The 25041-nt window shown below is 39.7% G+C and overlaps 1 protein-coding gene across 1 annotated transcript in view; it reads left to right on the top strand.

Moving 5' to 3' along the window:
- The window catches only part of LOC128735745 (MOXD1 homolog 1), a 70348-nt gene extending 49525 nt beyond the window's left edge, over positions 1 to 20823 (top strand). Inside the window, exons 3-6 of the mRNA XM_053830234.1 lie at positions 3939 to 4231; positions 19292 to 19970; positions 20029 to 20559; positions 20662 to 20823. Coding sequence (XP_053686209.1) covers positions 3939 to 4231; positions 19292 to 19970; positions 20029 to 20559; positions 20662 to 20823 — 1665 coding nt within the window. The remainder of the gene's footprint in view (positions 1 to 3938; positions 4232 to 19291; positions 19971 to 20028; positions 20560 to 20661) is intronic.
- The last annotated feature ends 4218 nt before the right edge of the window (positions 20824 to 25041 follow it).

Below are 25041 nucleotides of genomic sequence, written 5' to 3'. Positions count from 1 at the left end.
TCCCACATTAAATTGCATCACGAAAGAAACGTTGTAGAAAATTACCTAATTAACCGATCCTTTTCAAACTTTCACACAACAAAATATAACCCATTAGTAAGCTTTTGGTATCTTTGTTTCATTCAACTTCAATACCGTAACCGTATGCTCGCACTTTACGCTTAACTCCACTCAACAAGTTTTGTACAACCTAGCTGCAGCTTCATCTGTACGGAAATCCACTTTTTCTTCATGTCTTCCTCAGACTTGACCTCCTTGGGATGCTTCCGTAGTGCCTGCTTCATAACAGCCTAGAATTTTTCGATGGGCCTTAGTTCCGGTGCGTTGGAGGCGTTCATGTCCTTGGGTACGAAAGTGACTCCGTTGGCTTCGTACCACTCCAATACATCCTTTGAATATTGGCACTAACGTAGATCCGACCAGAAGAACGTAGAACCCCCGGGTTACTTCGACAGAGAAGGCAGATGCTTCTGTAAACACTCCTTGGGGTATATCTGCCTGTTTATAGTCCCGATAGTCACGAACGGCGCACTCCGTTTGCCACATGATGTATTTCTTGGCCAAATTCTGTATTTCTTGGCAAACTATGAAAGTTTCTGCATCCTTACTTCCTCCGGAACATCAAACTTGTGCTGGGCGGTGAAGTACAGTAGTCCCGGAAGCTGCCGGTAGTCCGCCTTGACGTAAGTCTCATCATTCATGATGAGAGAGTTGAGGATTTTCCAGGTGCTTGCGCAAAATAAATTCGCGACGTTGCTTTTGACACTATTTTTTCCAATTTTCGAAAAACTGACCACGAATACCCAATGGGTAATTTTCTACAGCGTTTACAGATACAGTTTTAAGATACAGCGTTCCGTGGTGCAATTTGATGTGGGACACCCTTTTCCATCGTTCCTTTCAAGCATACATCTTGCAACGCTACGATGTCGGAACTTTACTTATTTAAAAAGCACGTGGGTGCATCCGAGCAAGTCTGTTTTCGTCGTCTGGGTCTTTGCCGATTGTTCCGACTAGAGTAATAACTTATGTCGTTGCTTTGGTTTTTCAATGGAGCAAGCTTGCAAGGCCCGCGACCAATCCCACTGTACTGTCGGATGACCAACGTAGGTCGAAAAAACCCTCCTCCGCTGTCAGCATACAACCTTGGATTCTATAGATGTTGGTTACCCGATCTCCATCCACCGAGGTTGCTCGTATTCTGGGTGGTACCACGAGGAGGTAGGGATAAGAGCAGGGATGGCACAATCACTTTAACTCAATTCACATTCATTTGACAGTACCGTTTCAGTCAAGCAATATTTGAAAATGTTATATATGGGACGATTGAAGAACTAGTTATTATCTACAACTTTTCTGAATAAAGTTGGGCTGTATCTTTTGTATTTACGGTGCTATAATGCCAGTAGGTCAATAGTAGCCAAATGAACGTACACTTTTAGCTACCAATGAGCTACCAGCATTGTAGCACCGTAACTACAAAAGATACAGCAAAACTTCTTTCAGCAAAATTGTGGATAATAATTAATTCTACAAATGTTCCATATAAAACTTTGTCAAATTTTGCTTGGTTGAGACGGTAGTGTCAAATGAATGTGGAATGAGTCAAAGTTATCGTGTCATCCCTGGATAGGAGTTGGTTTCTATGTCCAATAGAGGTGAAATTAAAACTTCATGCCCATTTTCAACACCGATTTCAAGTTCAATTTTAAGTCTAGTATCAAATCCAATTCCAATCACAATTTCAAACACAATTTGTATCCAATTTCAATTCCTACCTTCAGTTCAATTCTATTACAGGTTCAATTTCATGTCCATTGCAAAGTTTAATTTCAATTTCGATTTTATGTGTAACTTCAAGTCTGATTTCAAATATAATTTCAAGTCTAGTTTCAGGTTCAACTTAAAATCAATTCATTTCCATTTAAGGTTGAGTGAAGGTAGAAAACTTCAAAGATAAATTGGAAAATTTTATTCTAGATTTTGTTGGATTTTTTTAAAATATTCTCTTCTTGTTAGATAATTTCTAATTTATTAATGATAAAACTGTTATGTTAACATTTTTTATTCTTGAGTCTTCGGTGGAAAACTCGGATTTCCTGAATTTCTTAATTCAAAAATACATTTCTCATGACCCAAACTGCACTAACAATTTCTTATGAAAATGAATAAATTGCCGATAGATCTAGATTTTAGAGGTGGTCCGTTCCTGTTCTCCAGAAAAGGAAGCAAAAAATAAAAAATAAAACAGAACGAGAAAAAACGGGAAAAGAGCACAACGGAAAATGTGATAAAAACTGGACAAACGTGTTAGTAAATGATGAAATACGCGAGAGAAAAGAACGAAAACGGGTATAAAAAGAAAACGGGACATAAAAAGAGAGAAAAAAGTGGAAAACGAGAAAACGGAACAGAAAAGGAGGTAAAATGAGGCATAAAACAGGAAGACAACACAGAAAAAGAAGAAGAACAGAAGAGAAAAAAAAGTTAAATGAAAGAAAAGAAGGAAGAACCCTAAAGAAACAAAGAAAATGAGGACAAATTGGACAGAAAAACTAAAAAAATTGTACTAAAAAGAAGGAAAAAAAAGGAGAAAATATGGAAGCAGAAGAATGGAGAAACGAGAACAGATAATGAGGAAAAAACGGTACAAAAAAAAATAAAATGGGGAGAAAAAAATAAACACACTAGACAAAAGGGATAAGACAAAAACGAAAAAAAGACCGTGACAGAAAAAGAGGAAAAATTGGACATAATGATAAGAGAAAGAACGGAACGCATGAACGAACAAAACGAACGACGATCGAACGAAAAACAGGACAGAAAAGCGAAAAAGGACGAAAACCAGGACCAAAAGAAAAGAAAAAAAAAGTTGGAAAAAGATATAAAATGACAAGGAGAACGAGACAGAAAAAGAGTAGAAGCAGAGTGCTTGAAAACGAGGAAATATGGAAAAAGAAAGAAGAAAAACGGAAAAGAAGTAATTTAGGACTCAGAAAAAGGACGAAAAACGGGAGAAACAATGGGCAGAAAAAAGGAACAATGACAGGGAAAAAGAAGGAAAACGGACCAAGAAAGGGATTACGGAACAGAAAACAAGAGAAACCCAAAAGGAAAAGAAAAATAATGAAAAAGACGAGAACGGGAAAAGTAGGTCAAACGGGATTTAAAAAGAGAAATATAGGAGAAAACAGGTAATTGGAACAGAAAACGAATAAAAGAAACACAGGAAAAACAGACTACAGAAAAAAATAAAACGGAAGAGAAAAGACGACAAACAGCATACAAAAGGAAACCCGAAGAGGAAAGAAAAGAGGGAGCTAAAAACAGAATACAAAGACATAAAAGACAAAAAACAGGGTATAAGAGAAAAACAGCAAGACGTTAACAAAAAACGAGAAGAAAGAAGGTAAACGAAGTTAGAAAAATACGCAAATTGGAATCGAAAATAAGTGAAACAAGAAGAGTAAGGACTGAAAATAGAGAGAAAATAACGTCAAATTCCAATTCCAAGTCTAATTTCTAGTCCACTTTCAACGTTGATTCCATGTACAATTGCACCCGAAAGTTTTTGTGATAAGTAATAGTTTTTGCAGGCCAAAACATACTTCTGAAAGGTAGGGCGCCCGAGTGCGATTGGTAAGTTTAATAGGTGTATTTACCCACCCCTCCGATTGTTCCACAGCATTTGCCATTTGCCAGCATTATATAACACACACGACTAATGTTCAAATATCAGCATCATACAGCATTTAAACGGATTCTTCTATATTTTGTCATGTTACAACTCCAAACAATACTCTCTTAAAGGCCATTCAGATTTACGCATGGTATTGAATTTTTTTTACGTATTTTTAGTGAAATAGTTGTCATTAAAAGTTAACGTCATATGTGCAACGGGCGGCTCCCTCAATTTTATTTTATTTTTATTATTCCAGACCGACACAATGAAAGTGCTGTGGTCGTACGGAGACCGAGACCCGGTTCATGGCGACCTAAAGGATCACGGAAAAAACCGCGGGGCCCGATCGATACAATTCCTCGGTCCGCTGTTTAAAAAACCAACGGATCCGGCACTGCGACATGACATCCGCCAATGGGATGTGACTGTGAAAAACGTTTCCATCGATGCCAGCATGGATACGCTGTACTGGTGTAAAATTTTGAAGGCACCCACCCTGCGGGAGAAACACCACATAATTGGTTACGAAGCCATTCTGACCAAAGAGAGGTAAACTATTGCTGACAAGCATTAAAAACCGATTGCCATCAATTGATTTCATTTTGTTTTTTTTTTTTGTGCTGGGAATAGCGCAATTTGTTACAGCCTGGACCTGGCCTGGGCTTCTCTTCTGAAAGCATTCCCTTCATATATGTCTATACTTGAAATTTTCTAGTGTCATGTGTCGTCTCATTTTTAATAACTGTTTCCAATTAAGCCCAATACTTTTAAAAAGACGTAGGGGCACTTTAGAAAACGATTACTTTTATCAATTCGGAACAAGATGATGATTTTTTATGCCGATTTGAAAATTGGATAATAACAGGTTTGCATTAGAATGATTGAGAGTTTATAGTAACGAGAAGAAAGCTTCTGATTATTTTCAAGCTAATATAATGACGAAGCAGTTGATGAGACGTAACCACTTAATACGTGCAAAATATGTGTCAGAAGATATTCAGAAAATCGATGAAAGCCCTTCGTAGAACTTTGACTTTTTTCCTGACATTAAATAAAAGAAGCGGACGCGAACCGAAAACGGAATGCAATAAACAAAGGTCGTGAAAAACTGTCGTCTGAGTCACAAATTGATTATTGCAAAATGTGGTTGCCGGTAGGGTTACGACCCGATGCGGCAGGCGGGATGAAATGCAGTTCTTTAACACTTTTTTGCATAATGGTGCATCATGTTCTTAAGTATGGCTGGAGGGGAACTTCTTACGAAAAAAGGAAGGAAGATGTCTATGCTGTGGTTTTTCCTATGAAATGGTATGAACAAAATGTGTTAAACATAATTTTGACACGACTGCTTATACAAAAACAAAAAATAAGGAAAATTGTTCATGACATTTGAATAGTTTTGTAATAGGATTGAATATAAAATTTTCCTCTTTATTATAATGGTTGGATGGTCTAAACTTTTCTCAGACATTTCTCAGAACGGTTCCAGCAAACGTCTCCGGATTAGCCGGTCTGGGCTGCCTGATCTTCAGTTGCCCCTACAAACTGCAGGCTATAGGGGCGTCAAGGCCCTCAAATTTTAAATCAAAATGGATCAAATTTTAAATCAAAATGGAGACTCCCGTCATTAATAAAAGTAACTCTCCGATTTAATTCAGAATTTAGAGTCTCTGTAGTTGCCCCTAGCACTCGCTGTGATGGCATCTTCAACAGCAACATACATTCAGCGAATATGGAATCTGTCACGAAGTCGACGGCTTCTATAGTGGTTTCTATAAAATTTATCCTTGGCTGGTCGCTCAGCCGCTCATGCTTTTTCATTTCAACCGAAGAAGTGGTTGATCCACAGCTTGTTCATCTATCCTGTTCAACAGTAAGTCGTAATGCTGCCTACAATGGCTGACCCCCTCCGATTTTTCGATAAACTTCCCTTTTCTATCATTTTACATAACAGTAGTGACGACAATCCTGGTTTCAGATGCCGTTAATTACTTTATATAAGCTCGTCATATCCTGCCGGCAGAGCAATCATCCGCCCCTACAAGAATACGACGGAGTTTTTTAGCAGCTCTAGCATCTCGGTATTACGCTTCCCTCAGTTGTAGTCTGCGTGTGAGCTGTGGGACGGTTCTTATCGTCGAACCACTTGTTGGGTTTCCAGCGATGGACATGCCTTCCATGTACTGCTCGTTAAGATGCTCCCAATTTGTTCATCGACTCGTTCATCAACTTTTCGTGTGCACTCTGCAGTTATTCCTTCAATTTATAACAGCTGAACATTCAATCGTTTCATCGTTGATGGTCTTGATTTCAATAGCTATAGTCGAAGAAGTACGATTTATCTGCTTTGCCAATGACGGCCTGGTTCTGCCTTAAATTAGCTCTAATACGAAAAGTATGCTAGCTAGCTTAATTCTGTTGCTTCCATTTGAAAGCTAAGAAAATTTTGTACTAAAACCTGTTCTTAAAGCGCCTACTTCATAACATTTAGTAACTTTTCAGAAGCAAAAGGCTTTGAAATAAGTGTTTCTTTAGGCGTTTTTAACGAATTTCTCCTCAAAAGCGCAATAAAGTCCATTGCTCTTATCTACTAATTTAAAGCTCTGGTACCTCTCTACAATTTGTTCTTTGACGTGAAATGGCTATCTCTTTTAGTTTTGTTGCAATTGCAATTTTAAATATATTTTTGGGTTTGGGTGCTGAAAACTGGACGATTTCAGACATCACGCATAGCACACTAGATCACCACGTGTGACAGATACGGTCTGACCCATGTACAAAACAACAACGAAACAAACTCATAAGATCTTTCTAGGACGTTTCTAAAAACGATTGCTTTTAATTGTATCCTCCGAAAAAACTCGGGGTCATTTACCTTTGCTATGGCGTCGCTAATTGTTAAGCAACGACAGCCCAGCATCCAGAAGTGATCATTTGGTTACACAATTCAATTCATTTCAATTCTAACCATCTTGCTTGCTGCGTTCTTGGGGTCGTCTTGTTCCTACCGGATTTGAGGCAAACGCCATTTTTACAGGGTAGTTGTCCGGCATTCTTGCAACATGACAGGGCATCGTATCCATCTAGCCACCTCTTGGATACTGGGTTCACCAGAGAATTGTACGAGCTCCTGGTTCATTCTCCGCCTCCATACGCCGTTCTCCTGTACGCCGCCGACACTCGTTCTTAACACTTGTTTTTCGAAAACTCCGAGCACTTGCAGGTCGTCCTCGAGCATTGTCCATGTTTCATACCCGTAGAGAACAACCGATCTAATAAGCGTCTTGTACAGCACGGAGAAAAATGTATGGTAAAAACAACCATATTTTAGGTTTCTTCAACCAGATTTTCGAATTGAAATATGCATAAATATATATTTGGTTACTTTGACGAACCGCGCTGCTTGAAACTAACATAAATATTAGGTTGTTTTTGCTGAATGAATTAACTTCGATTCAATAAATATTTGGTTGAAGTAACCAGATTTTTGGTTGTTTAATTTTGACAGCTGATGTCTTTTAGGTAATATTAACCAACTTTATAGTTTAATCGAAACAGATTTTAGTTTTAAACAAACTGATTCATTTTTTAAGTTAAACATTGGAACACACTAATATTGTTGTTGAAAATGAACCTTGCAACGTTAGATGTAAACAAATAATGTTGTTTGAAACAACCAACAAATTTATTGAAACAATTTTTTTTAAGCAGCATAGGTATTGCTGTTGCAGTTGAAACCCATAATAATCGACGTGCGACATTCGGTTTTATTTTTGTTCTGTGTGTCGTAAGTTGTGCGCTATTTAGCGCATCGATTACAGCGCACCACTACTGGCGTACTTTCGACACACAGAACCAGAAACGCCGCCGCCGATTACTATACGGTTTTCAACTGCATCGGCAATATTTTCGGAAGACGAGATAATTTCATGAAAATAAATTATAAAAAATCACCTAAATATAATTGTAAACACTCCCGAATTGATTTTGAAATTCTATAAATAGTTGGCAATCCTCGAACTCATGCAAATTGAAAACGGGAATGCCGAAACGCCACACGTCGGCAAAGGCATCGTTACACTGACCGTTCTTGGTGTCCACCAGCAATTTCGTATGCAGCGAGTCCAGCTTGATTTGCTCCGATGGCAGAACGAACCTTAGCTGTAGCTTATCGGTATGAAGGTCGAAGGCGAGCATTTTGGGAGTAAATATTTGCTGCAGAACCGTTAGTGTGTTAATAAGTCCGGCGTCCAGAATCCACAGTCGATCGCATTCATCGACGTCAATTCGGTACACTGGAACCAACTTGCTTCAGCCCGAATTCTGGGAAGTGGTGTGAAAGGTCCAGTCCGGATACGGATTCAAGGGAACACTGGCGTTTTCTACCGGAGATTCGCAACAGCGCAATCTGCTTAACGTAATGGTACAATCCCTTGTAAAAAGCAGAACAAAAACCTTCAATTTTTAGGGATATTTCAACCGGAGCAAAACCTACTCTGTCCGTATTCTAGAAAATGAGTTCGGGATTATAAATGGAGTAGTCCAGCGATTCAATGAATAGCTTTAGCACATCGAACATCCGCGTAACTGCTCTTCCGATGGTCCATTGCCATTCGACTGAGAAGTGGCTTCCTAAAAATGTTTCAAATCATATTAAATTTGAATTCCCATTTTCTAAAACAAATAGCCTACGAACCTTCTGTTGACTTTGACTTATCTAATACTGATCTGCCAGTGCTATCCTTGATGCATCTGGGCTGCAATACAACTGGAAAGCTAACGGTGGTGTAGTTTGGTGATTCTAATACCTAAAACAGATACGGTTCAAACCAAAATTGCTGTCATGTAATTGCTCTTTACTAGTCGTACTTGAACTTACCGGAATCACCGGAACGGACGTCGATTGTCGGCTGTTAGCACTGAGACGCAACCGTGTGGTGACTGTTGGAAATGCGGCCGATCGTAGGGACGAAACGCGAACAGATACTTCTCCGTAAGACGTTTGCCATTTTTCAAACGTTATATATTTACGGTTGATCAATGCACTCACTACAACTTCCAACCATTAATAGTTTTCAAAGCGTCGAGTTTTTTTTCAACGATTCATCATTTTCTTAATTGCTACCTGGTTCGATTGATCTCGATCTAGTCGCGATGCAAATGCAAGTGAAGTGAAGTGTCAACAACATAATCAAAATTTTAGTTTTGCTTCAACTATATTTATGGCTGTTTTAAACTAGCCTAATTTTTTCACCGTTGGTAAACGCAATCTAAGAACAAGTTTGTTTTAACTTGTTTTACCCGGATGGATAATACAATGGATCCTGTCTTATCTTACGGACCGGAGCTCAACAGTGAAGGTTTGCGGTGTCTGCTCTACCCCATTCCAAATTCAGTCCGGTGTACCTCAGGGCAGCGTCCTGGGGCCATTGCTATTTGTTTTATTTATTAACGATTTATGTTGGAAATTAAAGTCGCCAAAATTATTATACGCTGACGACCTCAAATTCTACCGAGTAATTACGACGCTGACAGATTGTTGCGCACTTCAATCGGATATCAACACGCTCATGGATTGGTGCAGTCTGAACGGAATGGAAGCAAACGTGAACAAATGCTGCATGATATCATTCACCAGGTTACGTGCACCAATTGTGTTTGACTACCTCATGGCAGCAACTAGCTTGGAACGTAAGACGACTGTGAAGGACTTGGGAATTCTGATTGACAGCAAACTAAGGTTCGTAGAACACATTTCCGCTGTCACGGCTAAGGCATACGCTATGTTGGGGTTCCTGAAAAGAAATACAAAGTTTTTTGCTGATATCTACAGTTTGAAGACCCTGTATTGCTCGCTCGTGCGCAGTGTTCTAGAGTACGGAGTGCAAGTGTGGGCACCGTACCATGTAGTCCACATCAACCGAATCGAACGTGTGCAAAGGCAATTTATTCGCTACGCTCTTCGGAATATTGGCTGGAGGGATAGGATAAATCTACCACCGTATGAAAGTCGCTGCATGCTAATCGGCCTACAAACGTTGTCAAGTAGGCGAGTATTCCTACAACGAATGTTAATCTTCGACGTCCTAGCAGGCAACATCGACTGTGCGGATATACTGAGCAAACTACGCTTCAATGTGCCTTCTCGAGTGATTCGCCAAAGTGAGTTTTTTCGACAATTGCATCATCGGACTAATTATGGAATGAATAACCCGCTGGAAATTTGCTGTAGTCGTTTTAATGATGTTTATTACTTGTTCGATTTTGGATTGTCAAAAAATGTATTTAGGCTAAGAATCTGTAATATTTAATTAGTTAGATAAGTTTTATGTCTGTGCGATGTTCTTTATGTCGAAGATTAATAAATTAAATTAAAAAAAAAATTATTTTTAAGGTTGGTATTTGCGTAACGATAAATTTAGTTTATTTATACCAACATTCTACGTTGATTCAAACTAACAGCACAATTTGAAATTGGGTAAAATTAACTGCATTTTGCAATCTAAATTTTGGTTAAAATAAACAAGTTTATGGTTGGAAAAGGCAAACTTTTAGGTCCGATCAACTGATATTTAATTTAAAAACAACGCGACTTAATCAAGTTAAAATAATGTAGCAAAGTTGTTTCTTTCAACTAGATTATTGGATTTATATCAAACAAATTTCGATGTTACCGTAACCAAAATTTTTGTTTGAGCTTCAACCAAATTTTTGGTTATTTTAAACTAGCCACATTTTTCTCCGTGAGGGTATACTTTGTACGGAGGCTTAGTCTGCTCGATAGCAATTGCTTGTGAAGCCCATAGTAAGCACGACATTCGCTAATAATACGCCTCCGAATCTCACGGCTTGTGCCATTGTCCGCCGTTACCAGTGAGCCAAGGTAGACAAATTCGTCAAGTACCTCAAACTCATCTCCGTCGATCAGTATACTACTGTCCAAGCGGTGTCGGTCGGCCTCGGTTCCGCTGGCTAGCATGTACTTTGTTTTAGTAGTAATTACCTTTAACCCAATCTTTTCTGCTTCGAGCTTTAGTCTAGTGTACTGTTTAGCTGTTTACCAGTGAGCCAAGATAGACCGCTACAAATGTTCTGCCAATAATTTCCATGTCATCGGCAAATCAAACGAATTGGCTAGATTTGTTTATACCCGCTCGGTTCATAATATCTTGAACGCTATGTTGAACAGCAGGCATGAGACGCTATCACATTGACGAAGCCCTCAGTATGATTCGAATGAACTTGACAATCCATCCGAAATCCGTACACAGCACTGTGTATCCTCCATGATTTTCCATTGCTTCGGATTCCGGACGATGCCGTCGAAACCAGCGACCGAAAACGATGGTATCATATGCGGCTTTGAAGTCAATGAACAAATGGTGCGTATTCACGGCCCTTTTGGAGGATCTACCGCAATATGAACATTTGATCCGTTGTTGGTAAGCGGCACAAGAACGGTGATCACTTGATAGTTCTCACAGTATAATTTGCTACCATTTTTGTAGATCGGGTAGATAACCCGGTAGCTGTTCCATATCCCAAATTCTAACAAATAGCCGGTGCATACAAACGGCCAGCTATTCTGGTCCCATTTTAATAAGCTCTGCCCCGATGCCATCTCTCCCAGCTAAATTATTTTTCTTTACCTGCATGACAGCCTCCTTCCCAAGTAGCACACGTTGTCACAATTGAGTCGCAGCGGCTGATATGCGACAAATTTAAATGTAAAACTTCGGTTACAGTAACCTAAAATATAACAGTTGTGTAACCGAAATAGCGCAACTTATGTAACTAAATATGGTTACATTAACAGTTACTCAATAACCAATATGTAACATGTATAGTTACAAAATGGTTACTATTGAAGTTACACATAAACTGTAAATTGACTTTCAATTGATGGCAAATTAGTTATCTTGAAACTTTTATTGCATAGCGAAAACAATGCAGCAGGTTTATTATTTCAATCTATGGCTGTCAACGACAAGCAGTAAATTTAACTGTTGAATATAGAAGAGGGTATAAATTTCGCTTGTTATTTCAACACAAATTTTAATGCAGTTTCAAATTTATGGTGAAATGCATGATTCTAGCTTTGAAAAAATCACGCGCTCTTATTTAATCTAGCTTTTCGTTACTTACTTCTTTGAAAAATTGATTTTTTGTAAAACAAATATGTACAAATATAAAAATTTTAACTTTATTTTCTGATTTTTAAATTTATTCTTAGCAATAATGAATTAGTGCAGCATTTACCTAGAAATTATCAAAAACAAATTGTTTTCGCTATCACTAAGTAAAATTCATAGCCATTTTGCCTTTGGTTTTAACTACTACACCATCGTCCATGAAGTTTTGTATCATTTTCGGCATATTGCATGAAACGATTTTAAGCAGATATTGTTCATAGATATCGGGAAAAGGTGTTTTTAGTGATTCTTGTGAAAAGAAAGTGTTAATTTAATATCAAAGAATAGTTTCACTTTGAATAAAACAGTTTACAAGCAGTGTTAATCATAGAAGGTTACAATTCAGTTACAATCTAGTTGCACGTAATCTTAGCATTCGACCTGGTTACGCTATCGGTTACGGTAACCAATATTAAATCTGTTGTGGTCACTTGTTTCTTATGTCGTCATTTCTAAGTTACACTGTAACCTATTTTCATTGCCGATTTCGTTTCGATGTAACTTGATCGTTTTGACGTTTGAGAATAATCAAAATTTGTTTATTTATTATCAATGTCTGTGCGGAGAAGATTCCAAGTACCATCAATTAAGTAAATAAACGCATTTACAAGAGCATTTTACAACCCGTGTACCAATTGTTTATCTTTACCATAAGTAAAATTCTTGAGATCTAGTTTTTGCTTAATCCGTTGTGTTTACAAGGAACAGTGAACAAGGTGTTGCGAAAATGTTACTAGCCGACTATTTTTGACTTCGTAACTACTCGTAACGGAAAATTAACTGTTTTGCGACCAGCAAGTTGATGACAGTTTGGAAAAAGGTTTCATTTGTGTCACTTGATAACTAATTGGTAACTCGTAACTGAAATGTGACTGTTTTGCGACGACCAAGTTGTTGACAGTTCGAAAAAAAGGTTTCAATTTGGTCATTTGGTAACTACCTGGTAACTTTTTGAGATTTTTGTCACTAGAAAACTAAAAAGTAACTATTTTTAATTTTATGTAACCTAACTCGTTACAAGTATCCTAAATGTAACTGCTGTGCAACCTTTTTGTATTTGTTTTATTTTTATGATTAGTTACAAGTGCTACTTGGGTTAACGTAGCTTATCGTTGGGGCTGGTACTTCTTTCCCGTTTGTTGCACCGTTGAAAGCGCTTTCCCCAGCGCCATGGTTCTCCGCCTGGGCGCCATTCAGGTCTTCATCGAAGTGCTGCTTCCACCTATCAGTCACCTCAAGATCGTACGTCAAAATACTGTCATTCTTATCCCGACCCTATTTCGGCTCGCGGCACAAAGTCTTTGTGGCATCCGTTCAGTTTCTGGTAGAACTTTCGCGTTTCATGAAAACAATCAGCCGCTCCAATTCTGCATATTCCTGCTCTTCCAGTTTCGTGTGAGTGCGCGTAGTGTGCGACGACGTCTGGCTGCCTCAGCCGCGCGAGATCTAACCGAGGCTGGCGTCGGTACCGAATGCCGTTCACAACGGAGAGTTTCGGGCACATCTTAACCATCACTAGGTAGTGGTCCGAGTCAATGTTAGCGCTTCGATAGGATCTGACGTCGATAATGTCAGAGAAGTGCCGACAGTCGACCAAAACGGGTACTTGTATAGGAGTCTGTGCTGGAAGAAGGTATTCCGTACGGCCAAAATCTTAGAGGCAGCAAAGTCAATAAGTCTTAGACCCATTTCAATGGTCAGCTGGTGTGCGCTGAACCCTCCCATCACCGGTTTGTATTCCTCCTCCTGGCCGACCTAAGCATTGAAATTCTCCATGACGATCATGATATCATGTTTTGAGCAGTGGTCGTATTCACTCTCCAACTGCGCGTAGAATGTAGAATTCATCCTTGTCGTCATCGGTACTTTTGAGATGAGGGCTGTGCATGTTGATGATGCTTATGTTGAAGAACTAGCCCTTGATTCTCAACTTACACATTCGAGGATTGATTGGCCACCACCCAATCATCTGTTTCCGCATCTCGCCCATCACAATAACAGTTATACCCAGCTTGTGTGTGCTACCGCAGCTCTGGAAAATGGTATATCCATCTCTGAACGTACGTATCGTTAAACGATTCCAGTATACCTCCTGCAGCGCTACGACGTCGAACTTGCGGCTCTTCAATACATCGTAGAGCATTCGTGTGCTCCCTTGGAAGTTGAAAGATCGGCAGTTCCACGTCCCGAGTTTCCAATCCATAGTTTTTTCTCGTCGCGTGGGTCTATTCCGGTTGTTTCTGTCCGAATTTCCTTGTTCTTCTTTCATTGCTTTGTTTTTTTTTCGAGGTGGCGGCTTGCAAGGCCTGCAGTACCCCCTGTTTCGCCGAAGGACCAACGAAGCTCGAAAGAGCCCTCCTTCTCTGTCAGCATACGACCTCCATGGCTTCCACCATGGTTGGTTACCCGATCTCCACCAAGGTTGATCTATCCCGGCTGGTACCACGAGGAGTTGCTGAATAAGTGGCTGTGAACCACTGTAGGATATATTTTATGCCTACAAATGCGCAAAGCACCGACGGTGCGCATTTATCAGTCGTTTACTAGCCTCGTTTGGTTACACAATAACTTTAATTCAGGAACTTTTACGACAAAGCACCGCCGTTTCCGAGAAGGAACGTAGTTTTCAACGATTCTTCGAAAAGAGCAATATCAGCAAGTGGCGTCAGCGATTGATCATGAAATTTTGCGGATTGCTGGAAATGATCCTAAGACAAGCTTAAGCCAAGTTGCGTCATAGCTCCGTTTCACACTGGATGGCTTTCTGTGAAGCAAAGAGTTTATTTTTTGACAATGGTGTTTCTATATAAAATTCTTAATGGAATGCTGACTCGATACTTGTGTGATCGAATTGAAAGGGGAAGTGATTTACATGCGTTCAACACTAGAAACGCGGAAGATGCAAGAACACCACACTTTTTGTTTGGAAGATCACAGAACTCTCTGTTGTACAAAGGAATTAACTTTTTTAATTCGATGCCGCGACAAATAAAACGTGCAGCAACAATGGCAGAATTCAAAAGGCTATGCATTTTACACATAAAAGCTACTTTATAGACGCAATTTGATTTATTTTTTGTATTGATTCAAGAAGATTGTATATTTTTTTAATTTTTGTATATTTTTTGGATATATTAAGTTATCATGTTTACTGATGATGATGAATTTAAAATTGTTATTATTATTAATTTAAAAAAGTATAGAGAAGACTACACATGTTTGAGCCACGCGCGCGAGAACAGACATAGATAATCTTGAAATTGAATGATCAGGTTAAAGTCCTGAACAAAGGGCTCGGAGCAGCAGCTGGACAGGCTTGGGTTTGCTTGTGGACTTTGGAACTCGTATACCATCGCTCACGGCGGTACCGAGTACCAAAAGACTGCAGGATCTCCCTCGTAGTTCTTATCTAGATCGTTATCTAGAACCAATTCTGACTAGCTGGGGCTCAAAATATTAGGTTCGATTCCTAATCAAGTCCAGATAATTTTCGGGTTGGAAACGTTTTGGACTAGCCTTGGACATTTTTTGAAATTTTGATATTCACTTGAAAGTTTGATATGTCTGTATTAGAAGCCAGTTCGCTATTTGTTTTTATCACCTGGCTGCATTGTTATATCATAAATATCTTAATTAGATAAATCGTCCCGCTCAAACCGTTGTAGGGGTATGAGGTGGGACCATCATCATCATCATCATCATCATCACTGGAAGGTGTGAAGCATGCTGACCCGAATAAAATGCATCTTTTTCACACGGCAGGTTCTAGAGCTACTGCCTGCGGATAAACTTAAGTGGCTTAAGGTTTGCAGGATTATGCAACCAAAAGTGGAGGTGTACTACCAATTTATGAAAAACATTGTATTGTGTTGAGTATTCGTTTAAAATCAAATTGTTTCGAGTTTCACGCAAAGAACGGATGATAGAATGATACCAGAGCTTTAAATTGACAGATAAAAGTAATCACGCTTTTTTAGAAAAAAAAAAGTTGAAAACGGCTTGTGGAATACTTATTGTAAAGCTATTTGCTTCTGAGAAGTTACTAAATTTCATGAAGTAGAAGCTTTAAGGGCAATTTTCTCAAAATTTTCTCAGCTTTCGAATGAAAGTAACAAAATTGAGGTAACCAGCATACTTTTTTGTACTAGAGCTAATATAAGGCAATGTAAAAATGTTTAATAACTCTGTGATGATTGAGATTTGACCATATGCGTAGGACTTTTTTCGTCAAATGTGGTACTCTATCACTCCCTGGTATATTTGCACTAAGCTTACTAACACCCGGTGTAATGTATTGTAATTTGTAATGATATTAAAAAATCTTACTTACTTTACTTTAGTGGCAACGGTCCGTTACCGATTCTGCGCCGAACGAATTATGGTCCTCCAGTACCGTCGGTCCTGGGCTGCCGTTCTCCAATCCCCATGAACACCAGCTGAACGTGCATCGTCTTCGACAGTATACACCCACCGGGTGCGGGGTTTGCCTCGGAGTCTACGACCTCTTCCTGGTTCTCTGCTGAAAATAGTTTTGGCTACTCTTTCATCGGGCATTCTGGCCACGTGTTCAGCCCACCGCAGCCTGCCACATTGCACTACCTTTACTATATCAGCATATTTGTATACTTGGTACAGCTCGTGATTCATGCGTCTGCGCCCCACTCCATTTTCCATTTCGCCACCACGTATAGATCGCAGAATTTTACGCTCAAAAACCCCAAGCACTCGCCGATCGGCTTCCTTTAGCGTCCATGATTCGTGTCCGTAAAGGGCCACCGGGAGGATTAGTGCTCTGTAAAGCGCCAGTTTTGTGCGAATTTGCAAACTACGGGACTTCAGCTGGCTACATAATCCATAGAAAGCCCGATTCGCGGCTGCAACTCGTCGTTTCACTTCGCGGCTAACATCGTTGTCACATGTCACGAGTGTACCAAGGTATATCAATTCCTCCACTACTTCATATCGTTCTCCATCTCACTCCACCTCGCCACCAACACCACTTGGGCTCCCACGTTCCCTATCAGCAACCATGTACTTCGTTTTGGCGGTATTAATGGTAAGTCCCAATCTCGCAGCTTCCCTTTTAAAGGGCCTGAAGGCCTCTTCCACTGCTCTACAGTTGATTGCGATGATATCAACGTCATCCACAAAACCAAGAAGCATGTGAGATTTCGTGATGATAGTTCCATTCTTTTCCACGTTTGCCCTTCGTAATGTACCTTCCAAGGCAATGTTGAATAGCAGGTTAGAGAGTGCATCCCCTTGCTTCAGTCCATCCAACGTCACGAAAGCAGCTGAGGTCTCACCCGCTATTCTAATGCATGATTTGGATCCGTCCAGCGTCGCACGAATCATTTCGTTTAACTGAATCGTACGCCGCTTTAAACTCCACAAACAGATGGTGTGTCTGTAAGTTGTACTCCCGGAACTTGTCTAGCAATTGACGCAGGGTAAACATCTGATCCATCGTGGAGCGACGCTCACGAAAACCAGCTTGGTACTCGCCGACGAAGGACTCCGCTAACGACATCAGTCTGCAGAACAGGATACGGGAAAGCACCTTGTAGGCAGAATTGAGCAATGTAATTCCTCGATAGTTTTTACACTTCATTCGATGTCCCTTTGTGAAAATTGGGCAAATGAGGCCATCCAACCACTCCACCGGCATTTGTTCTTCCTCCCAGATCCTGACAATGATCTGGTGGATTGCTTCGTACAGCCGCTCGCTCCTCGCTTTTAGAAGTTCAGCCGGGATACCGTCCTTCCCAGCAGCCTTACCGTTTTTCAGCTCACTGATTGCCTTCTTAACCTCCTCCTGTGTTGGTGGCTCCACAGCTTGACCATCGCTGACCATTTCTATCCTGTCTCTGCTGATCTCCGCATTTACCTCTCCATTCAATATTGTCTGAAAGTGCGCCGTTTTGTCGGTAAGCAGGTTGCCAGTACTATCATTGCACATCACAGGCATGGCAAAATTCCTGCATCTCACCGTTTTATAGAAACTCCGTGTGTCGTTACTGGCGTATCGCTCCTCTGCGCCGGCGAGCACGTGCTCCTCGTACTCGCGTTTCTTTAGACGATGGATTCTTTTTTCCGCAGCTCTAGTCTCTCTGTTTTGACGCGTTACCGCATTGAGCATGCTACTCCTGGCCTGGTTCTTTTCCTCTGTCACTCTCAGGCATTCGGCATCAAACCAGCTGTTACGCTGTCTTCCACGCGTCGTGCCTACCCCCTCTCTCGCTGCTGTTTGGATGGCACACCATGGATGTTCCTCCACAGCCCATTTATATCTTCTTCTTCTACCTGCTGTTCTGCGATTCGCTGGTCAAGCTTCCTGGCGTACTCCACTGCTACGCCGTCTGCCGTTAACCGCTGGATGTTGAAACGCAGCGTCCTCTCAGTGCGAGATTTCGCCGTGTTCGACGGCCTTGCGCGAATCTTACTCACTACGAGATAGTGGTCAGAGTCGATATTTGGTCCACGAAAAGACCGTACATCGATAACATCCGAAAAGTGTCGACCGTCAATCAAGACATGAACGATCCGAGAGCTAGAGTCTCCATTCGGTTGCCTCCAGATGTGTTTCCGAATATTCAAACGTGGAAAGTAGGTGCTAGAGTTGGCCATCCCTCAGGCCGCGGCAAAATGTATGAGCCTCAGGCCGTTATCATAGGTCGACAGATGCAGGCTATGTCTTCCAATAACTGGACGGAAGAATATTCAAAAATCATACTATGTAAAAATTGTTTGGCTACCCTGCAGGTTGAAAAATCCACTTTTTTATAACATTTCATCCATTCTTATGATAAATAAGTAAACCAAAGTTGTTTGCAACGCGTTCTGTGCATTTTTATGCTTTATACTGAGAGAATAGTCAAATAAATATTGGCGTCACTACCGGTTACTCCTACCTCGTTTTATCTTTTATTTTCGAATAAAGTAAATCTAAATTTGGGCCAAACGATTTCTCCACCTGTAGTCACAATTTTTTTGCGAATTTTTTGGAACTTCGTAGAAATGACCACAATATCATTATTCTTCTAGGATCATTTATTTTGCAATTTCTCGCATATAGATAGGTAATAGAGGTACTTTTCAAAGATTTATAATACTCATAATTAAAACATTGTGATTAAGTTTTACCGAAAACCGACCGAAAACAAAAGCAGATTTTTATTCATTTTATGTTGTTCCATGACAATTGTTTACATGGAAAACATGCATTTTTGCATTATGTTACGCAGCAACTGAACTGAACATTTATTGAAATTTGAAGATGAATTCAATTTTATCAACATCACCACATATCTTATGAGAACAGCACCGTTCCTTATCTTGCAGCAGTAATCGTAATCAATAACAATATATCACTGATTGTAATCTGAGACAACCTATTTGCTTTCTATTCCTAATGCAGCTCCACTAAACAACCCCTGGTTCATCACATGACGTTATTTGAGTGCTCACCCAATTCCTACCCCGGTTCGGATCCGAACTCTTGGGACGTTTGGGTCAAGAGCAGCGGAGCAGTATGCAACAGCAATCTTCTCACCCCTCGCGATTGGGACTCTTGCATCACACCGGTCGCCACGTGGGGCATTGGTGCGTCTGGACAATTTCTGCCCGAGCACATAGGCATTCCAATCGGTGGTAACAAGGGAGGCGCCAAATATTATATGCTTGAAGTGCACTATGACAACCCACGTGCGAAACGGGTATTAGATCATTCGGGATTCCGAATGCACTACACAAGGCACGTACGCCAGCATGACGCCGGAATGATGATCTCCGGTGTTTCTATATCGGATACGCAAATGATTCCACCGGGCCAAAAACTATACCGAAATGTTGGAATTTGTGGTCCTTCGTGTACCGGAGCTGTTTTTCCGCAGGACGGTATAAACATTGTATCGGCTGCTTTACATTCCCATGTAGCTGGTCGGAAAATGAAATTAAGACATGTGCGAGAAGGAAAGGAGCTTCCTCGAATAGTAGAGGATGATAACTACGATCACAATTTTCAACAGATCAGACAATTGGAAAATGAAACTACAATTCTACCGGGAGATTATTTAATAACGGATTGTGCCTATGAGGTAAGCAAGTCCAATTCCAATCATACACATGACTCTAAATTTGACCTTTGTTTTACAGACAATTGGTAGAAAACGCCCAACGTTAGGAGGCTACTCAACCAAACAGGAAATGTGTCTTTCATTCATCACGTACTATCCGAAGATTGAACTGGCCGGATGTTATAGTATGACCCCTGTAAAAGAATTTTTCGAAATATTTGGAGTTTTTCAGTTCTACTCGATGAATATGACAGACGTAGAAAATCTGTTTCTCTACAACGGAAACATACTGGATCTGCTTCCAACGACCGTGTTTCCGAACTTTGCTCCCGGAGGTGACGTAGATGACGAACAAAACCAGATTGCTATCAAGGCGTTACAGAATGCCAAAGAATATAGTATAGTGGATGAAGAAGATGTCCTCTATAAAGAATCAATACTTAACAAATTGATTATCTCCGACCCTGTGGAATTCCACGATCGAACATTCCTGGCCCATCTCAATCAATTACCGTGGCAGGAACCGTTGTTTACCCGCCGAGTAGAGCAAAGCATTCTAACGGGGAAACACATGACATTCTGTCGGGTTTCAAATGACTCGATTTCCGTGGTAAGCTTCCGTTGTTGTAGCATACAGCACAATATTTAATTTCCATGCGTAGATGTTAATCAGAAAAATAACATTCTCTATCTATCTTCATCCTATTTCCAGGCGGCGGAAATCTTCAAATACCCCTCTTTTGATGCTTATGTGAAACCACCCAGTCACTGTCCGTTTCACCTGTTTATGGATTTCAATCAGTCATCGAAAGCGAAAAAACTATCCAGTACAAAGGCACTGGTGTTACTGTTACTGTTAATTATCTATCGTTAGGAGGACAACAATTATATTACGTGCTATATAACCCAAACTAAAGTCAGATGAAGAGCTAACGTTGTACGCCACAGGGTTATTCTATTCATCATTCACTTCACGAGTCTCCATCTATCTTAAATTTCTTCTTTTTATTTATTGAACTTTCAATTTACACAACTTTTAACTTATTTGCCAAACAATTAGCAACTTACTTAATTACTAATTACTACTCTCTAATTTATTACTTATGCTATGTTAAATATAATTCTATCTATCGAAAGATTTCTACTGGCTTATAATAAGCGGAAATCCAAATACCAAAGTTGACTTCCATCGTTGAATGGAAAATATTAACTCATTAGTATATCGTTGCTTAGCTTATGAAAAAAAATAATTCAACTGAAACAAATACAATGATAATGAAGCAATTTGTTATCATTGCTACGAGTGTTGTTTCTATACAATGTAGTCGCACCTCGTAAATACTAGGAAAGTCAGGAAGCGACAAACTTTGTATATTATCTAGTAGAATCTAATAACATTGATAAGCTCCAGTTTTTCATAACCAACCGATTGTTACTATATCTGGTTCCAAAATTGAAGAAGTCTAGATCTCCTGTAAATAAAGTTATCTGAATAGTTCTCAATCTTTGAGTTAACTATAATTAATTAGGCATTCAACTATAAATACACAACGGTCTCTGAAAATATTTAGTCGCTAGTTATGTCGGCTTCTTAGGAGCCAAAAAGTTTCTCAATAAATTGTAACAACTACATTATTAAAGTTTCCCGGTTACTAACATTTGGTTTTGCCGTTGGAGTCCAAAATATGAACAAGAAAAACTTAATCAAAAGTTTGTTGGTTATCCTTATTTGGAATCAAAACTTAAAAAACTAATTAGTGATTAGTAATTGAAGGACGATTATATTTCATGGATGTCTACCAGCCCTGAGTAAAAATGTAATAAAAATAAGTCAAAAATAAAGAGTAAATTCCTACCAACTTCGATTAGTTATAGAAGAGATAAATACTTTGCTCATACTGAATGAATTGTATTATATACCTAGATCTAAGCTAACGATACTGAGGATGTATTATATTTTCAAAAATAAACGAAATAATTAGCACACAAAGAGTATAATGTATAGATCTGCACAATATAACGGGTGGCAACTAAAATTTTGGATTTTTTTTCTCAAGCTGTCAAAAAAAGACAAAGATACAAGAAATAGATCTGATTAACCAAAATTAAAGACACATTATCCATTATTAAAAAAAATAGTGTACAAAATAGTGAAAACGGTCCGTAATCGGCAGTTCGGCGAAGCTTCCGTTTGATGTCCGAACAGGAGCGTTGTACGACCGTCATGTCAACTTTGCGAATGCATCTCTTAATTCAATTCCATACCAATAATTCTGTTTGCAATTCGTGGCTCTTCAGTTATTTTTGTACACCAAGGAACTCAAAATCCCGATTTCGGGTCGTGGTTTTTGGGTAAAAATGGGATCGAATGGGTATTCAGGAACGATTGTATTTTTCTGACGTAATGCAATGATGCTCTATCCAGCTAAAACATGTATTTTCCATCTGAATGATGTTTTTGTAGAAACGGGATCAAAATTTTCTTCAAACATTCGTCTGGTGCACATCTTAATTGATAGCTAAACCAGAGGGCTTGTTATTGAAAGCATGAGAAAGAGAACGATGCTGCGTCCATAATAGAGGTTTTCCGTCAGATCATATCATACCCCTCTTTTTCTTATTTATTTTTTTCTTCTCAAAAGTACTCCCAATACGACTGACAATAGTGCAAAAATATATTTTTTTCGTTGACTCTAGAATTTACTACGATTTCTTAAACAATGCAAATTGCAAGAATGTTGAGTTTCTTTTCACCAAATCACGAATGTTGAGTTTTAAAAATTCGTTGCGGCTGCACTGTTTATCAAAATTTTCAGATTTTCTGGCAGCATTGCACAACAAATTTTGACATATGTGAATCAGCGGTTGAGTGAAAAGGACAAAACGAATGAAAAGCTAATGATTACCTTCTTTTTCGTTTAGTATGTTGCTTGCCACAAGAGTAAAGAGTGGCACAAATGGTTTCGAATTGGTGAAAATAAAGGACACTGGTACAAAACGGTATGTAATACATCCGAGAAGTGACGGGTTGAAATATATGTATTTTAGTTTTTCATTTTTACAGTAGTTAGAGGCTTTATTAAAGAAAGTTGTATATGGGTATCATTTCTAAGAGTCAAAATCGAACATTTGGTGAAAAAAAATTTTGACGGAAAACCTCTATTTTGGCTGGTCTTCCACTACCTTCCCAAGTAACCAGTGAGCACTTAAAGAAGCAGAAATCTAGCTTTTTATTAGCCTGTGGTGCACACCTTGTCGTGCAGCCTTGATCTATATGCATATAAAACCAGGGGCTTGCGATGGGTGCCATGTTTTTGTTGCCAACATCTCAGCACATCTCGACAAGGTTGGCAGCAAATCTACCTGTCAGACGGGCGCTATTTCTTGCATTTCTTGAAATAGCGCCCTTCGTTAAGTCGACTGTCAAACACCGTTCGTTAAGATAGGGATAGCACCCCGCTGTATAAAACGCTATTAGAAAACCGGTTTTGGCGAAATATAGAGCCGCTTTAGAGCTTGGAGATTTACAAATGTAATAAAACGTAACGCCTGTAACGTAACGATAAATCGCTAAGCATAAAAAATGGAAAAAATATATGTTCGTCTTTTTTTATCTCCCCTCTCTGTTATCCTTATCCCCTGTTGATGTTTCAAGATTGCTTTTTTGTGATTTTTCTTCTTTGGTGAGAATTGAACCGTTAATCTGTCGTTTATACTTCTATATGTGGCATTGCAGGAATAGTGCAACGCCTTTACCAGCTGAACTGTAAACAGTAGTTGAGAGTCAGCTGCCAATAGCTCCAGTTAAACTACCGAAAATCTTCACTCGGATGTTTTATTTCCATAGTGAGGTGGAATGTAGGGAAAGGTTCTATTTTTCCCATTTCTTCTATAGATCCAATTTTGAGGGAATTCCCTGCCTTTTATTTTATTTTTATGTGTATGCCACATATATTTAACAGAAATTTTGATTGCATATTATCCGCATGCATATTCCATATACAGTAAAGATTACTATAACGCGGTGGGTGGTACTGCACGCCCATCGCGATATCTCAGCCACCCCACTGTCACAAATGTCATTCCCATACATTTTTCGTGTAGCCAACATCTCATCTAGCCCATAACAAACATTGCCTCGGACCAAATGTATTGGTGAGTAGCCCGCTCTAACTTCAGCCTCGGATGAATGTGTATTGGTAAGCGCTCGAACAAAGTTACTTTTTTGCTTTTTTGCTTTTTGTGTCGGACGTGTAGGAAGCGTAAAAAGATGTTAGACGCTTCTTTACCCTTCAGTTTCATACGCCTGATCTCAGCTGTCCATTAGCCAATAAAGTTGATTTTTGGTAGTTGATTAAGTTATACCGACCCCCCGGCACATCGCCATTTTTCTACTTGACTAAAATCTAAACGTCAAAAGCACTGGGCAGGAAATCAGTTAATAGAAATTCTATGGAGCGGCCATTGTTATTTGGGGCCCAGCATCGAGGGGCCCATCAGTATGGGGGTACTGTCAAATCATATGTGAGAGTGTATTGGTGACACCGGGCTGAGTTATACTAATTAATATTTTTTGAAACGATGGTTTTTACAATTGATGGAGGGACGGTAGGGGAGAGTAATGAAAATTTTTTTGGGTAAGGAGGGGAAAGAATGGAAAGGAAGGGGAGGGGTGGGGGTAATAGGTAGCTACGCTTAACAAGTTGTCGTTGTGACTCCTATCTTTTGTCCAATGCTGGAAGGTGCATGGGTCGAACCAAGCTATAATCCAAGATTATAACTGGATTTGAACCCACCTGCCAGGGCGTGTGATTCGCTGGTACCCGTGTACCTTTGAACCATAGAAGCGCTAGACAAAAGAAGGCTGCGCAACCCCCCATATTAACGTAGCTACCTACCTGGTTTTTGGGATATTTTTAGACACACAGATTGTGCCTCTTCCCCCGTCAACTGTAGAAAACACCGACCGAGAAGTTTTGATCTAACTTGAACTAAAACGAAGCCCAAGTATTAAAGGCCCAACCTGCGAAATTCGACTGTACACGATCTTGCAACTGTCAAATCCCATATAAGTGGCACCGCTGACATACAA

This window comes from Sabethes cyaneus, chromosome 2 (assembly GCF_943734655.1).
Source record: "Sabethes cyaneus chromosome 2, idSabCyanKW18_F2, whole genome shotgun sequence".
Taxonomy (NCBI): Eukaryota; Metazoa; Arthropoda; class Insecta; order Diptera; family Culicidae; genus Sabethes; species Sabethes cyaneus.
Note: the sequence above shows the minus strand (reverse complement) of the source record. Positions and strands in the feature narration are given on the sequence as shown.